The 16,402-nt window shown below is 46.2% G+C and overlaps 2 protein-coding genes across 2 annotated transcripts in view; both read left to right on the forward strand.

Annotated features, from left to right (window-relative positions):
• Positions 1–229: 229 nt before the first annotated feature.
• On the forward strand, positions 230–9,797 carry LOC146203943 (collagen alpha-1(XI) chain-like). Its single transcript, XM_084603704.1, has 3 exons — positions 230–389; positions 7,106–7,297; positions 9,550–9,797. Exons 1-3 carry the CDS (start codon positions 230–232, stop codon positions 9,795–9,797), a joined length of 600 nt encoding a protein of 199 aa, XP_084459830.1.
• Positions 9,798–10,413: 616 nt separating this feature from the next.
• LOC146203944 (uncharacterized) overlaps positions 10,414–16,402 on the forward strand; it is a 105,328-nt gene continuing 99,339 nt past the window's right edge. The window contains exons 1-5 of the mRNA XM_084585986.1: positions 10,414–10,579; positions 10,991–11,185; positions 12,592–12,669; positions 13,401–13,463; positions 13,702–13,776. Of these exons, the coding sequence (XP_084442112.1) occupies positions 10,424–10,579; positions 10,991–11,185; positions 12,592–12,669; positions 13,401–13,463; positions 13,702–13,776 (567 nt within the window). The 5' untranslated portion in view covers positions 10,414–10,423. The remainder of the gene's footprint in view (positions 10,580–10,990; positions 11,186–12,591; positions 12,670–13,400; positions 13,464–13,701; positions 13,777–16,402) is intronic.

Raw genomic sequence — 16,402 nt, forward strand, 5'->3', positions numbered from 1 at the left:
AAGAGCGCAATGGGGAATGTCACGTCAGTTTTGATTTTGTAGAATTTGTACCATTTGTACAGATAATGTTTTACATTAGAGTACTATATATGCCGTCTGGCCCATCCAGGAACAGCGACTACAAATACTACCAGCTGCTTCATGGCAGTGTGCCGTACGGCGTATTGGCACCCTCTCCCTGAAACAGGCTCTCGTCGCAGCGCAGGCCTCTGGCATCATTCTGGGGAAAATGGACGGCGAAGCTTGTGGCCAAGACTCCCAGCAGGCCGCGAACCCGACGAGGCGGCGGAGGCGACGGCGTCGGTCGCCCGGGGCCCGAATAACCAGCCTCGCATTCATCCTGCTATGCCTGTACTCGGCCGGGACGACATCGGGCCAGCTTGTGCCAGGTGCGTAAACCGAAGCTCGGGTGACTCGTGGAGGTAGAGTGTGTATGCTAGGATGTGCGAATCCACGAAAAGCAAGGGAAACAATGCGTACTAGTGATTCACAGGCGAGATAATAAGCGCGTAAATATTATATACGTATACATATATACAAAAGAAGGAAGAGAAAAGAAAATAATTCATGTCGTTAAAAGCGCAGAAAAGGTGTTTAAAAATTTTGGGGAACACTCAAGCTTTGTCTTTAAGGGTATGACGCGAGAAAGTTCCTATTTACCAAGCCGTACTAACGCGAGAGCGCGGTTTATGGACAGCGTGCCTAACTCGGAGTATATGGTTCCGGAGGTATGGTTATCGATCCCACACTCCCATCTCATAGGCGAAACTCGATTGGCAGTCTTTGCATATCGGCCATGTCACGTGGTCTCGTGACGACGCTCAGCCCGATCACCAGTCAGTTCACAACTATGTCACGTGCCAAGTGCCACGCGCGAGAGGCATGGCCGTGATTTTTCGCTCACAACGCCAACGCCGAATTGCGGGACTTTTAACATTATCGCGTTAATATTCACGGATTGGAAACCTGCCAACTGGTTTTCGAATTAGCCTACACCCTATGAAGAAAGAAATGATTGAATTGTGGGGTGAGTGGTACAAACAAACAAACAAACAAACAAACAAACAAACAAACAAACAAACAAACAAACAAACAAACAAACAAACAAACAAACAAACAAACAAACAAACAAACAAACAAACAAACAAACAAACAAGTTGCCTGGAAATTAGGACAAAGGACACATTGAGTGGAAGACTAAGAGTGGGGTGCTTGGTGTGTAAAGCTACTAACAGTGAACACCGACAAATAAATGGATCAATTATTAAGGGCTAAAGCGGACCACGAAGTCATAGAGGAATGGATTGATGCGGTAGATGACATACGGCCTAAATGAGAGCAATCATGCATATGGGAAAGTTAAGTACATGTAACAGCTAATTAGAGCCAAGAACAGGCCGGTTCTGTCGGTCGGTAGATCGGTTTGGTCCTGGATATGGTAAGCAATAACTCTGATTATGGCTTCTCATCGCTAAAAAGCAAGCAGAATTCGCAAATGCAGGATCGGTTTGTGATTCGCTGTTCCGACTGTTTTTGAGTGTTAATGCAGGGTGTATAAAAATTTACTTCAAGATTTTTAAATAAAAACGATAAGCAATCCATACAAGCCGTCTCAGCCCGTGTGTTCTGCTACCAGGCGGAAGAATCCGTCATATGGTGCACGTCATGCGAAAATAGCAAAAAAAATTTGGCAAGTGGATCGAAAAGGGATTTTTTTTTTTTTCACTTTGGACCACTAAAGTGTGATGAGGCGAAAACCTTTGCTTGAAACGCCGCTGTGCGGCGTTCGAGGAAGCATCAAATGAAAGACGTAGCACGGCCGCCTGGATCGGACGCCTGGCAGGGTCAGCTTCGTACACGTGGATGTCATCGGTCATAACCGGGCGTGACGTCATAATAGGATGCGACGTCATAATGACGTCACTTCCGAATACTACACGTGAGCAGATGTGAAGTCATGAGGACGTTTCATCTGGTCATGACGTCATGTACAGACATAACCGACGACGTCACAATTTCGCGGTATCCCGCGGTATTTCGCGAAGGAGTGTGAAGCTTCTCGCGGGCAGACACTCATAAGCCTATTAAGGCTTTCGCCTTAATATCCTCCTGTTCGACTGGCTGAAGGAATCACAGTGAATGTGTGTTAAAATTCTGGGGCGACCCAAGTGCCAGCTTTATTTATGTATTTTTTTTATTTGCACATATTAGTATCTCTGGTAGGAGACGTTGCAGGAGTGGTTACAAAATGCAAAGAAGTACTGAGTATTAGATCGTAATATGAAAATGCAATGCAGTGACAAACTCTTCTGGAGGCAAACTACGTAAGGAATCATTAAGGCTGTTCCAGATTTCAGTCGACATGTTAAAAAAAAAAAGAACGCTTGAAACAGTCTAAAAAAGCACGAAAAGGCACGATATTCAGGGTGTCAGTGCGCCGTGTTCTGTGCGATGGCTGGCCTGTGAACGCTATGGGGTAGCAATGGGTGACAGCTGATGGACGATCCTGTGCAGCATGAGAGAGAGAGAGAGAGACAGAACTTTTATTTGTCTAACAGAGTGTCTATCCCGCTCTTAGGGAGTTAGACCCAGAAGGTGGTACAGTCGCCTTAGTTGCAGGCCGGTAGTTCTTGTTCCCTGGCAGCATCTTCGCCCAGTCGACGGGCTCTTTGGGCTCAATTGGGTCTGAGCTTCGCAGAAGGGTCTCCCAGGTGCCTTTAGTTATATTTTTAGCCCTGCTTGGTGACTTCGCACATTCCCATATTATGTGATCTAGTGACAATGCGGTCATACACACGCCTGCATTTTAAAGTCTGGAGCGATAATTCCTTTGCCCGTGAAGAAGGTGAAAAGTTAGTCTGTGCTCGATGGATATTTCGCCGTGTCGACATACAGAACAGTTTGGACGCATCTGTACTAGCGCAGGAGTGCCTTGACTCTAGCGGTCCTATGACCGGCGTAGAGTTCGGGTGCATATTCTTCAGGACAGCGGGACTCTGATCTTAGTTGCCAGTTTTCGCGGGATGGAGTGGTACCTCTGTTGCTGCAGTTGTGTCGGCTCCGGGGAGCCTAGTGGACGCAAAGCTGTCCAGCCCACTCACGTGTCTCGAAGGCGCGTTAGCTACGGTCGTAACGACGGCAGATAAATCTTGTTTTTTTTTTTATTTGATTATTTGTTTTTCACTATCACATGCACAGTGCGAGGACCAGACAACTGAAGCGTATTCAAGAATAGGCCGCACAAGAGCTGTGTACGAAGTTAATTTGCACTCTGTAGTAGCGTTTTTAATGTGCGTTTTAAGTACTGAAGTTTTCTGGGTGCTTTAGCGCACATTGTGTCAATGTGGGCGGGCCACTTTAATTTAAACGTGAAGGTAACTCTATGATATTTAAATACGTCGATGCGTGTTAATTCGAGCCCATTATGACAGAAACTCGAAAGCAACGAGTTTTTTCTTGTTATTGAACGTCATGGATGCAGTTTTTTTTTTTTTTTCATATTGATAGCCATTCGCCATTTTTCACTTCAGGCACAAACTATAGAAAATGTGACATCCGCTGGTCGCCAGGATTGTTGATGACCGGGTAAAGTACGCAATCGTCAGCGTATAAGCGCAGTCTTACAGGTGTGTTATGTACTACTTCGATGACATCATTAAATCAAATGATAAATAGAAGCAGGCCCAGGACAAAGCCCTGAGGGACACCTGATGTAACGTCAACTGAAGCAGACCGTTCACGTTTATATGTAACAAATTCCGATCTCAGGCGCAGATAGTCTCTGATTCATTCTACAAGCCTCTGACCACCTAGAAAATCTTCGAGCTTTACTGAATGATTGCCGTGACACAGCGTATTAAACGCCTTCTAGCAATCTATGAAAATGATGTCAACCTGGCTCCTAAGATTAAGTGTTGTGGCAATATCAAGAGTGAATCCAATTAGCTGGGTGACCATAGAGAATCAAGCTTGGAAACCGCGCTGACGGCATGGGATAATGTTATTATTTGCCAAATACTGTGCAAGGTGTTTATGAAAAATGTGTTCCAAAATTTTGAAGCATGTAGAGATTAATGAGATCGGTCTGTATTTGGTAATGATCTGCTTCCTGGTTTAAATACTGGGATGATATTAGCGGTTTCCCAAGTGTGAGGAAGAGCGGAAAAATTGAGTGATTTGTTGAAAATGACAGTTAAATATCGGGCATTTCATTCAGAGTATATTTTCAAAAATGTGTTTGGTGTACAGTGGCCTGTACTTTTGTAGCTATATACGTTTGATAGCGTATCATGGATGTCGGAAAAAGTTATTTATATGTCAGCAAGAGGTACTAAAGCAGTGCTCGCGCAGAATCGTAGATTGCAGCCGCTGTCAGTGATGAAAACAGATTTGAAGTAATTGCGGAAGGCTTCAGAAATGCTTTTTGGGTCAGAAGACTTATCGTCATTTGTGATTGATGAGGAAGCTGACTCAGTTAGGCTCATTAATGTCCAAAATTTCAACCAATTTTCTCTCATAAACTGTGTGAAAGTGCTAGGTAGTAAAAGTAGCTGTTTTCATTTTGACTTTCAGTGTTGATTGAAACGAACTTACCAGCTCATGGTTGTCATTTGAGTGACGCTTAACTACGAAGGCTCTTGATGCGGCGGGTCATCTGGAGTTTCGCTCTGGTGTACCGGAGTGTTCAGGGTGGCGTTTGATGCATTTGGTGAGAGAAAACTTCGTTATACATTCATGTGCAATGTCTGTATATCTACACCACAGAAGTCCGTCGACGCTACACTGGTCACTGCTAAAAACACTTGTCAAAATTGATCTCATTGTGTTGACAATGGCGCCGTAATCAACAGAATTAAAATCCAGCACACCATCGTACACAGGCTTACAGGGCTTGCATGCGAAGTTAGAACTAACTATTACAGCCATGGGACCTGATAAGCAGTCAACTTGACATTCAACGCCATTTTGCAACAGCTGCTGGATAACAAAGACAAGATCCAAAATAGCATCTTTTCTGGTGGGGACATCAAGAACTTGCGGTAAGTCGAAAGAAACAGTCATGTCAATTATAAAGAATCACACATGGCCTTATCACGAGAGGCAGATCACAGGGAGCGCCATTCCATACCTGGAACATTAAAATCACCAGCGATAATAAATTTAAACGTGTCAAGCATCTGTTCAGCAGTATAATCACAGATGCTTCCAAATACGTTTTCGTTCCTACCAGGTGGGCGGTACACAGCACACACGACAATCACAAAACCATAGACAAAAATTTTGCTCTTGACGCACTCGGCACCAGCAACTTTAGGTAGCAAGCAAAATTCAATACCGTTTCTGATAAAGATAGCTACACCGCCACCCCGCCCCGAAAGCGCTATTTTTTCTTGAAACAGGGTAGCCAGGAAGCAAGCAATCAGATTGTATATTTGACCCAGGTTTCCGTAACATGTCATAGAGGGGTGGTGGCATTCAACGAGCCAACTAAAATTGATATTATTCACGAGGTAGGTATGGCGGGACAGCTTTCCTGGTTCCCGTGTGCCGGCTGGCTTGCGGACCCTCGTCGGCGTACAAACACCGTGCTACGTACTCACTCGACTCTTAATCTGTGCCTCTACAACACAGCAGCAGCTTCTAGGCTCCCCTTCGTGTATTGCGCGTCTTAGTCGTTGTCGTCATAGTCGGAGTAACACGCCACCTTCCTGCCGTGGTAGGTAGTAGCAGAAAAAATTGCCCACGATTACGTTACTTCCTAATGCGAAATTTGAGCGCAGCTGATCAGCTGTTTGACCTTTTCGATAGATTAAAGATAAGATTTCGAGCAAGACACGTATGTACAATTACACACATTCTTTTAAAGTTTTCACACGTTTTCCAACTAAAAACACTCCACTAACAGTTCTCGGCTGTCATGAAAGAAGCTTTCTGGTCGGAGAAATGAAGTGCAATTGAGTCATGATAAGGTTGCGGGAAGCAACGCGTGGGCCCATAGGAACGTTGCGCGACGAACAGGTAGTAGCGACTAACTGATGTCGCTGACGCCGCTAGCGAGTGAAGCGAGTGAGAACGGGATGCACCGTGATCCGCTGAGAGCGAGCTGGCGTTTCGGCAAGCGAAGAGCACCCTCGCCGCCACGTAAGAAAAGGGTGGGGAAGGGGGGAGGGGGGGCCCTCCTCTTTCCGCATGGCGGCGACGGTGCTCTACGCAGTCACGTTGTCTTGATTCGCTAGGGCGGCAGTGGCATCAGTCAGTCGCTGCTAGCGCTGCCTCTGGTAAACCCCCCCCCCCCCCCCTCTCTCTCTTCATGCGAGGCTCCGGTTGCCGTAGCGCCGGCTCGAACTGGGGGGATGAAAGGGGGGCGACGCTGGTTACGAGGCCGACGACGCCGACGCGAAACCCAGGAACGGGCGCCAAAGAGCTGGGCTCTAAAAGCACCCCCTGCCACAGCCAGCAAGTGGCAGGTGGTAGCGTATGGTGAGGGTGAGGGTGATGGCACCTGCCAGCTACCACCTGCCAAAGGCATGCTCGTGACGTTTTTCGCTGACAGTGCCGAAAGCGAATTTTCTAATGAATTAGGCCTTTAACGCTATCGCGGTAAAATTATCCGAAGCCAACAAAACATGCTTTCACCTTATAAAATAATATTGGAATAATTGTGACGAAGTTCGAATAAAGCGTGACGTAGTTTTCTTCTGGGAATGCTTAAAAACCCTGGCCATCACCGACGCCATACAGCATGCTTCCGTGATCGGTCTGTGAGGCAAGCATGCATGCTTTAACACTCCGACGCGACAAAGACGCGTGACGGTGTTCATATGTTCATACATCACTTCCAAGATCGAAAGACGTGACAGCGTTCAGGTAGATGGAAAACCAATGCGTTACAGGGGCAGAATATCTCTGCATGCGACAGTTTAATTAACAGGAGTGTTCTGCCTTAGCGCAGATTGAACGAAGGCAACAGCCACTCCGAATTTATTGTAAAGCACTCGTATTTCTGATAGTCAATGAATGTAAAACTGATGTGGCTCAGTTCTCCTGAATTTTACTGTTGTGGCTAATAACTAGTGTGGCCCGGTCGCGGCCTATGTGCGCGCAGATACAGTAGACCTGGTGGGCCGTGTGGACCTCGGCCTGCTTCCTCCGGGCGTCGAGGTACGACCGGGCATTTGTGAGCAGCGGCCCGCCTGGCTGGACGCCGACGGCACGCCTATGTTCCTCGGGCCGGACACCGCATACGGCCTCACGCGTGCCACCAACCTTTCGGTCCCCACAGCCGAAGCCTTTCCAGGTGAGTGCGGACGCAATATTCAAGGTATTGTTTGTGTGTGAGTGTACATGGAGGCCCAACACCTTGGTATGTTCCACTTCAAGGAGGGGTGTATTGCCAATTGTCAACGCGAATGGATTAGCTTTGAAACTTCTGCGGCCGGCCTTATTGCCCACATGGACATAGCATGTTTTAGTGAGGTTGAGGGATAGGTCTGTGTTGTTGAGAAATTTTTAAATGATATTTATGGCATTTTGCAGGGAGTCTTGCTGCACGTGCACTGAGCGGTTTGTAGACCACATAGTAATGTCATCTGCGTAGGCTAGCACTTTAATATTAGGAATTGAAGCAAGTTCATGTATGAGAGGGATAAATGCAATATTAAACAAAGTTGGGGCTAAAACTGAGCCCTGCGGTACTCCACGATTAGAAATGAAATGTCCTGTTGGTTTTCCATTTACAGGGATAGCATGTACATTCTTCAGGAAAAGGCACAGTTTGGCTATCCGATGTACGCAAAAGTGCCATGAACACACTCGGACTAATTCGAAGAATAGCAAATCGTTCTGGTGGTGCCCGATCAGATACCGCTCGCCGACGTGTTCGTGTTGTCTTTCAACCGCGGCTTCTATACCAGGCACAGTTTCGAAAACTGACAAAACGGCAATGGTCCACACTCGAGGCACTCAACCACGAGGCCATGCGAGTCATTACGGGACTGCCTCGATCAACTCCTATCCGTCTACTCCAGGAGTACGCCCACCTTAACTCGTTGGCAGAATTAACTGCCCAAAGACAGACAAACAGAGCAAGAAAAGCTTCCCTTCGTCTTGAATTAGAGAACCAGCCACCTCCATGGGACTACTACCACCTTGCTTCTAATAAGCCTCTACTCACGAAGAAGTCGCAGCTCTCATCATCATTCCCAATAACGTCTTGCGCAACACATGATGACTGTATTATTTACACAGATGCAGCCGTAACCCTAATAGGTGGTTCAGTTGCTTTTATAAGCTCAACCCACCCTCACCTGAACACCAATCGAAGTTACCTTACCAACGCCAAATAAACTCTTGCCTTCGAACTGCAAGCTATCTTAAACGCCATAGAAGCGTTACCTGCCGACCCTACGTTGAAACAAGTACACATAATGACTCACTCTAAAGAAGCCCTAAAACATTTAAAGAAAGTCCATGGCACTCTTAGGGTCGCACAGGCTATACATGCTGCTTGTCACCGTTACCAAGTGACTATAATCATTCACTGGGTTCAAGACAACAATAATTTGAATACCATAACAGCAGACGTGCTTCCTCATGCAGAAGATGTGTTACAACCTATTCATGATTCCTTGCCACCGGATCCACTCCTGACCCATTTGACATCATCAGCATCCCTCAGGTAGCGTACACGTGCTCTAATTCCCCCGTGTACGTACCCCCTTCCCCCCAATCTAGCAAGGGTGGAGGAGGTATCTCTGAGACGGCTCAGAGTCGGAGTGGCCCTTACGCCCGCCGTTCGACACCAGTGGCAAAGTACTACTATTCCAGTTCCCGACAAATGCCCACACTGCGAAGAACCCGCTTGCGACACCACTGTCCGGCATCTAATATGGACATGCCCAGGAACTTCGCATATACGAAAGATCATTTTACAAAAAGCTGGACTTTCACCGAGTAATGACTCTCATTTCCACTTATTGATAACAAACAACATTTATGCACGCAGTTTGTGGGACTTCTTGCACATGGCTGCACTCCACACATTCCTGTGACTCTACCACAACCTTTTATGCCGTGTGGCAAACTCAGCGCCATAAATAAATAAATTGTGTGTATGTGCGTACGTGCGTTTTGAACGTCTGTATAAGGATGGCTTGACATAAGTCAGTCGATTCTCTACGCCTCCACATGGCTCGTTCGCATTGTTATGCGTGTACTGCCCTTTGGCTGACTGCATTGAGAAAGGAAAATAAATGAGAACTGATTTTAGACATGAACAAACTGAACACGTGGCCGGTGGGAGTCGAGCCGACGATATACGCATTACGGCTGTGTCCTCTTGTACTTTCGCAAGGGATTTACGTTATTGTCAAACATTGGCGATGCTTACCAGTGCCCCTCCCGTCAATTGCAGCAGGAATTGGGGGGCTTTTCAAAGCCTTTATTTAATTGGAAGTCTCTCAGACAAGATGTTTAGCGTTACTCTGGCGACACAGCGTGTCGCGACACGCGTTCGCACCTATGCAGCGTGTTTCCTCTATCACCCCGCAGGAGGCTTTCCACGAGACTTTTCGGTGCTGGCCACGTTCCGAATGGAGCAAAACACCCGTGGCTATCTGCTGGCCGTGTACGACTGGGACGAAAGAGAACAGCTGTCGCTGCACGTGGGCGACAACTTGACGTTCGCTCTGCGCTCTGCCAACGGCAACGGGAGCGCCGTTTCCGAGGCGGTCTTCGCCGAGGCTTTCAACGACGGAAAGCAAGTGCACTGGCAAACTTTTACCAGCCCACACGGCTGAGGTTTTCGCTCTCTAACACCGTGTATTTCTATGCTCCCCAATTCTGAAACGCAGGATGAAAAAGAAAACTACACAGAGAATAAAACTATAACTATATAATAAAGCTATCAAGAACAAAACTATATTACGATTTACATAGGCTTTTATCATTGTTTCTTTTTGTCTTGAATCCGAGCGCGCTTCTTTTGTTATATACACAAAACTTTATGCCCTATTGGCTCAGGCCGTTGCTGACCCTAAGAAATAGAGCTGTTTTTTTCGCAGTTGCATGGTAGGCCTGGCGAAGCGATCTCGCCTCCAGAACCTTGTACATGTTTCGCTAGATCTTTGTTCCCGCTGCGCACCCCTTGCAGAGTATTATAATGAGAGGAATTTCCGGATAGAAAGAGCAAGCAGTTGCTTCCGCCAACTTGCCAGTGGCTAAATTTTGGAGCTCGTGCTGCTTCCTCCTCCAGCCCAACGCAAGAAGATACAGCGCAAATTGGCAGACTACACATATGCCTAATCACGAGCTTTAGAACGATCTTGATGACAGGAGTCGTGGCGCGCTCTTCACAACGTATTGCAGCTTCCCGTAGTGCGGTGTGTATCTTCATAACGAGCCTCCTCATTCCAGGTGGCATCGTATGGCGTTGAGCGTGAAAGGGGATGCGGTCACTTTGGTGAAAGACTGCGTGGTGCGCGAAACGGAAGAGATGGCACGCTCGGACGACGCGCTCGTCGACACCTCGGGCGTCACCTGGGTTGGGCAGGCCCTGGAATTTGACATCGACTTCTTCCAGGTGCGACCACATACATGTCCACCGTCGTAGCAAACTATAAAAGGAATAAAATAGTAGCGCGAAGAGAAAGCAAACTTGGAGGTCGAGTATTGAAGCCTATACGAATACTGATAGAGGGCGTTTAGGGCAAAGAACTGTCCCAAGAATGGTCAGCTGTGATTAAGAATTTATGTAAAGCATGGTTTCAGCAGAGTGATTACTAACAAAATGAAATGTAAGTCTAGTTCTTCCGGCTCCTAGAAACAGTCTTATTCTTCAAACTTGAGCACTGAAGCCGGAACTGCAAGCTTCCATGCTTCGAGACGTTGCAGCAACGCAGACAACCAAGGGTGAAGACACCGCTCGCGCATTCAGGGAGAGCACACTTTGGCAGCGTAACCGCCACGTCCATTGACTCGCGTTTGCATGCAGGGAGACTTGCAACAGCTGCTGGTGGTTCCTGCTCCGGACACGGCGTACGAGCTGTGTAGTAGCTACGTGCCTGGTTGCGCCATCCCTCTGCCGCCTCTCGACAGCGACTACGGAGACCCGCTCGTCAACCAGACAGATCCCGTCGAGAAGGAGCCGCACCCACACCCGACCGGAGGCGGCTTCTACAACGAAACGGTCGGAGGCGCTCGCTCGACTCACCAGTGTAGCACTCACTTATTAATGAACTGCAGTTTATTTGTTTCTTTCCTTGATTTACCGTTGTCCAACTGCACCGTGTCTATTTGGCTGTTGACAACCCATTCGATCACTGTCTCACTTTTCACCCATACCACTCAGCCACTGTCCACTAGCCAGCAGCGACGTGTGCACTCAATGGTGACCTGTTATTTTCGTGCCGGTTACAGACCACTTGTTACATTATTCAGCTTCGTTATAATCACTAAGTGCTTCATCCATCGGCTGGCTGTTTGATGCTTAATCCACCATCTGCTTGCCTAATCATCGGTGCTATTGGAGTGCGCTGGTTACCTCTACACATATAGTCATCCTATCATGTCCCGGATGCAATGTGCACAGCTCGTCGTTGCAACCTCTGGGCTTCCTTCTCTTTCTTAGTCTGTCCCCTTGCTTCCACAGATGTTGAGCACCACGACAGAAGCGCGTTCCCCTAGCCAACCTCTGTATATTCCTCACGCTGAACCTTCTCTCTTTCTATCTTAACCATCGAGAAAATCGGTAATTATATAATTTTATTTTTGTAGTTTGCGTGGCTGTTGCAAAGTTTTCAGAGTATATTTGATGTCAGGGAGGTTCTAATGTGCTGAAATGTTTGTCGTCTTTGAGGCAATACCTAAGCAACAACAAAACCAGTTCACTTAGAAGCAAGTGTGTTTGCAGGCATAATATATGCACTACAATTAAAGGCGTTTGAAAAATCTTTGCCTTTTCAGTAGGGAGATAGCGCATTACACCAATACCGGTACTTGTCTCTGTCAATGATGGGTTGCATACTCTCGTCGTACGGTGCGCAACTTTTGCGATGCGGAAAGAGTGAAGGAAGATATTACGTTACTGCATTATTCTCGGTAGAGAGCAGGCAGTGATTCATGACAGCACGAAACAAAGGGAACAATGGATGAAAGAGAGCCTCAGTCCGCCATCCATGCAAGTTGTTTTGTCGAAATGTTGGTTACCAGACTGAAGCCCTCCCCTCAAACCTTGCTCACTTTATTTTGATATTGTATTGTTATGTTGCCGTTATTACTGGACACTGTTTCATTACCATTAGCCAATGGTGTAGAAGAGGCTCTTTTTTGTCTGCTTGCTTTTTGCTTCTGTCGCCCAGGTGCTATTTGCAATGCAGCCTTGGGTCGCCATTTAACACTTCTTGTAGCATAAGAACTGCCTTGTTTCATCCTGAACTGTGAGATGTGTAGCGCGCTGTATACACGCTGTTAGTCCTTGGAAGTTCTGTTCTCCTTTGCCGCAATGTCATTCTAAACACAAAAACGTCTTACGGAGCTTAGCAGTTACCCCATAAATCTGGAATTTAATGATTCCGCGTTTAAATTCTTTTGCAGGCACCATATCCATACTACCCGAATGGAGAGGTAACACCGATTCCTCCTTATCATCCGGGGATCACCTACCCTGTCGAGGTACGTTGAGTACTCCTACGCAGATTAGGAATGCGCAAGCCTTTTTTCGGCGAAACCTAGTATCTTTAAGCATTTTCTGTAGTATATATCGACACAGTGGTTTTGAAAAATTGGAGTAGTGCCGAGAAGTATATTCCCACTGAAGATCATTTTCTCACTTTGTGCAGTAGTAATGAAGGCATTTTTTTGATTTCTCGACCTGTGACTGCGACAGGCTTACTCAAATGTCAGTGCCATTTCACAATAATAATTGCGCACATTATTATTGCAACATTAAATTAGAATAGCGTTTCTAAATAATATGCGCAATCTTATGAATCTAAAGCAAGGTCCAGGTTGATAGCTATGCATTTAAATTGTGTCGCGCACATAGCGACCACTACGCTTCAGTAAACTCTGCAGTGATGCTGCACGCTCCTGCAAGTACAGTCCTTTATTATTTCTTGAGCTTCAGGTACGCGACATGAGTCTTAGCGCATTGGCATGCGGCCACAGTTCCAGTGTCACAACAAAAGTATACCAGGGCATTTTGAGAAGAATGTAGTCCCATAAGCATATATGAATGCATGTGCTATCGTGGGCTCGTCCATATGCAATGTGGAAGAAAATTTCTCACTCTTCATTCAATGAATCAAAGATGCAAGCTCAAATATTCATGCACTGTCGTAGGCAGGCTACTGGATTTTGACACATATTCAAGCATCCTTATTTCTGTGTGTTATTTTCCACAGGGACCACCGGGGCCTCAGGGATTTCCCGGATCCCCCGGGATGCCTGGGCCTAAAGGCGACAAGGTACCGGAGACGCATGCTGCTTCCCCTATTTTGCCAATTTCTGGCACTTCGCAGTGGCAGTTGAAGACGCACATGAAGAAACTACACGTATAGATAGTTAGTTGTACAGCCATCAATGCGCCTATTTTATTAGTGTTTTGGGATCGTGTACTCGTGAGCAGATGTGCGTTTGTCCATATGTATGGCGGAAGCGTCAGTGTACTTACGTTTCTGCCATTTCTGCGTCCATTATTTTCAGGGTGATCCCGGGAGGGACGGACTGGCCGGCACGGCGGGGCAGCCCGGAGCCCCTGGGCATATTTTTATGATACCGGTACGTTTGCTGAAGTGTATGGCGAGAGGATTGACATGCAAGTTCAGCGCTGTGTGTGTCTTTTTCTTCTGCTTCGTCCCATGTCTTCGCGCTGTTTTATACGGAAATGCATAACCAACTCTCCCAAACTGCCTTTCTACTCAGTTGATAAGAGGGCCGGCAATGTGAGGCTTAACAAGTTGGAAATCCCGTCTAAATAGCGTTGCATAACAACAGCACCAGTCCTAATGATAATATGCATGTCTGGATAAAGTTTGGCAATGTTAACGGGTACTTTCGTACCACCTCAAAGTAACTAATAACCAGAGCAGTACATGTGTATATGCCAACTTTCACCGTATTGTTTTTGCTACCTCTTAGTGAAAGGCTGCTTTAATGAGAATAAAAGAATAGATGAAAATTCATCATCATCTTTATCATCATCAAACTATTCCCACTGCAGGGCAAATGATCTTCCTCAGGCGTACAGTAAACCCGGTTCTGTGCCAGCTGCGGCACTATATCCTCGTCGTTTGCGCGAGATAGCTCTCAGTACAGGGGGCTTTACGCTAACGCGGACATCATGTACGTAATGAGGCTTGATGATTAGACTTTCAACTAACAAGAAAAAAGAAATGAACTTGGTGATTTCGTGGTTTTACGTGGCAGCATTATATCGCTAAATTGAAGACTGTCAACATCAAATGTGAGAGTAGTGCTTTTACATTTTCCTAATCGGAAACGTAGTTCGAAATATCGAACGTCCAAAGTGCGCATTTCAAAGCTTGTTTAAGTGGATTTCTTGTACTGAATAATTATATCATAATGTTATTTCTTGGCAATGTCTCCAAAATAATGTCATCGTCTTCAGCGCAAAATTAAATACGGGAACGGCGTCTCTATTTTATGAATAAGAATTGTGATAAGTGTCATTTCATGATTGTGTAATGTGCGCGCATGACGGCCACAGTGTTTCGAAATAAGCTCGATCCTATTTACAAAACCGTCGTTGTCATCCCCGAAACAAACACTGGCGCAGGCATCACGCCCAATGACCTCGGCTTAAGCACGCAATTTGCACAGGCTTGACGTTGAAATTGCGGCGTTCCTGAGATAGCTGGCGGCGTTCGTTGACAGACACCTTGTCGCGGCTGTCGTGCGGCGTGCCTGAGAATATTCGCCTCTTGGCCAGCTGCGGCTGATGCCACGCAAATGCATGATCGCCTCGTTTGAAAATCAAGAAAGAAGTGCCAATGTTCGTTTTCGAAAGTTCAGACGAAACGTCTCATCATCCAAAATCGTCGACAGGGTGCAGAGTCCGGCCGATCGACGTAAATAGCCAACGGTTAGCGGAGTCAAACTGCCGCATGCATTGTACTACTACAATAACTCCGGCGAGAACCGATGGGGGTGAGTGCAAAGGCAGTTTGCTGCACCACGATTCGACTAGCAACACTGGTTTCGCTCGCGACCAACTTGGCCCAGCCGAAATTTTATTTTAGCGACATTGAGGCGGGAATTTCAAGTGAGCCCCCGGTCAGGATCAACCCTTTACGGCACGGTAATTGACCGCAGTAACGTGCAGTATGAGTCCGTGGTACCAAAAAAGAAAGACAAATGACCTAGGAAACCCCTCTCTCCCCTATCCACATAGTGAGGACCAGGGAGAGGCCTTGCTGGCTGCAGAAAGTTCTATTGATGGCCCGAAGGTAGCCGGCAGACTGCGGAGTTGATCAAGGCAGCCGTCAGGGCCAACGCAGTTATTTATCCATTCTTTATTCTTTATTCATTAATCAGTTTTTCCAGCCATTGTTTTCTTGAGGAATTTTATCATAATGTCAGGTCACCGACTTGGAAAATATAAAGCAATGGGCCGTAACGGTGCATAACTGGGAGCCAAAAGTTTCAAAGTTTATTTACTTCCCATGTAACACTACAGATGGAGGAATCGTAGAAAAAAGCTGTCCTTGGGCAGCTTTTTAGCAAAGCTTTTTAGCACAAAAGTTAGCAAAATAACCAGTGCATGCGTTCGTCATCAAACTAACAAAACCTATAAGATGAGCTTTACCTCCTGCGCTCTGAGCGCTTGATGCCGCTGTGTTAGAAAATGATAGCACTATATTTTATAAGTTACGGCCTCAGTTTACGTTTAGTGGTTCAACTCAGCATTTCAATTCTGTCATGGAAGGAAGACAGGAGGAACAAGCTACAGGCTGCGTTCAATGTTCACTGGTGATCTTTTGATTTTGGCTTATTGTGTCTTATTCGGGTTCTATTTTCTAGCATATCATGCCCCACGCGTGAGTCGCTGAAGAGAATTTTCTCTTTTCTTTCCTCAATATTTAAACAATCTGTCTGAAAGAAGTGCATTCAGCGTAACCACAATTGAGGATGTTTTTTCTAAGGATGTTTTTTGACAGCTTTTTTTTCTTGCAAACTGGCAAAGAAAGCTTATCACAAAGGTTTACTAAGCAATAACTCATTAGCAATAATGAACGGGAATTTCCGCTAGTTAGAAAAGTTCTTCGAGGAGTTTGTTTAAGTTAAGGCAGTGCACCGTAAAAACGATTAATATGAAAAACAAAAAGGATCAAAGGTCACATTAGTTGCATAAATTGTGAAATTCAGCTATATCTCGCATACACAT

This window comes from Amblyomma maculatum, chromosome 1 (genome assembly GCF_055883805.1).
Source record: "Amblyomma maculatum isolate TAMU_Amacu chromosome 1, ASM5588380v1, whole genome shotgun sequence".
Taxonomy (NCBI): domain Eukaryota; kingdom Metazoa; phylum Arthropoda; class Arachnida; order Ixodida; family Ixodidae; genus Amblyomma; species Amblyomma maculatum.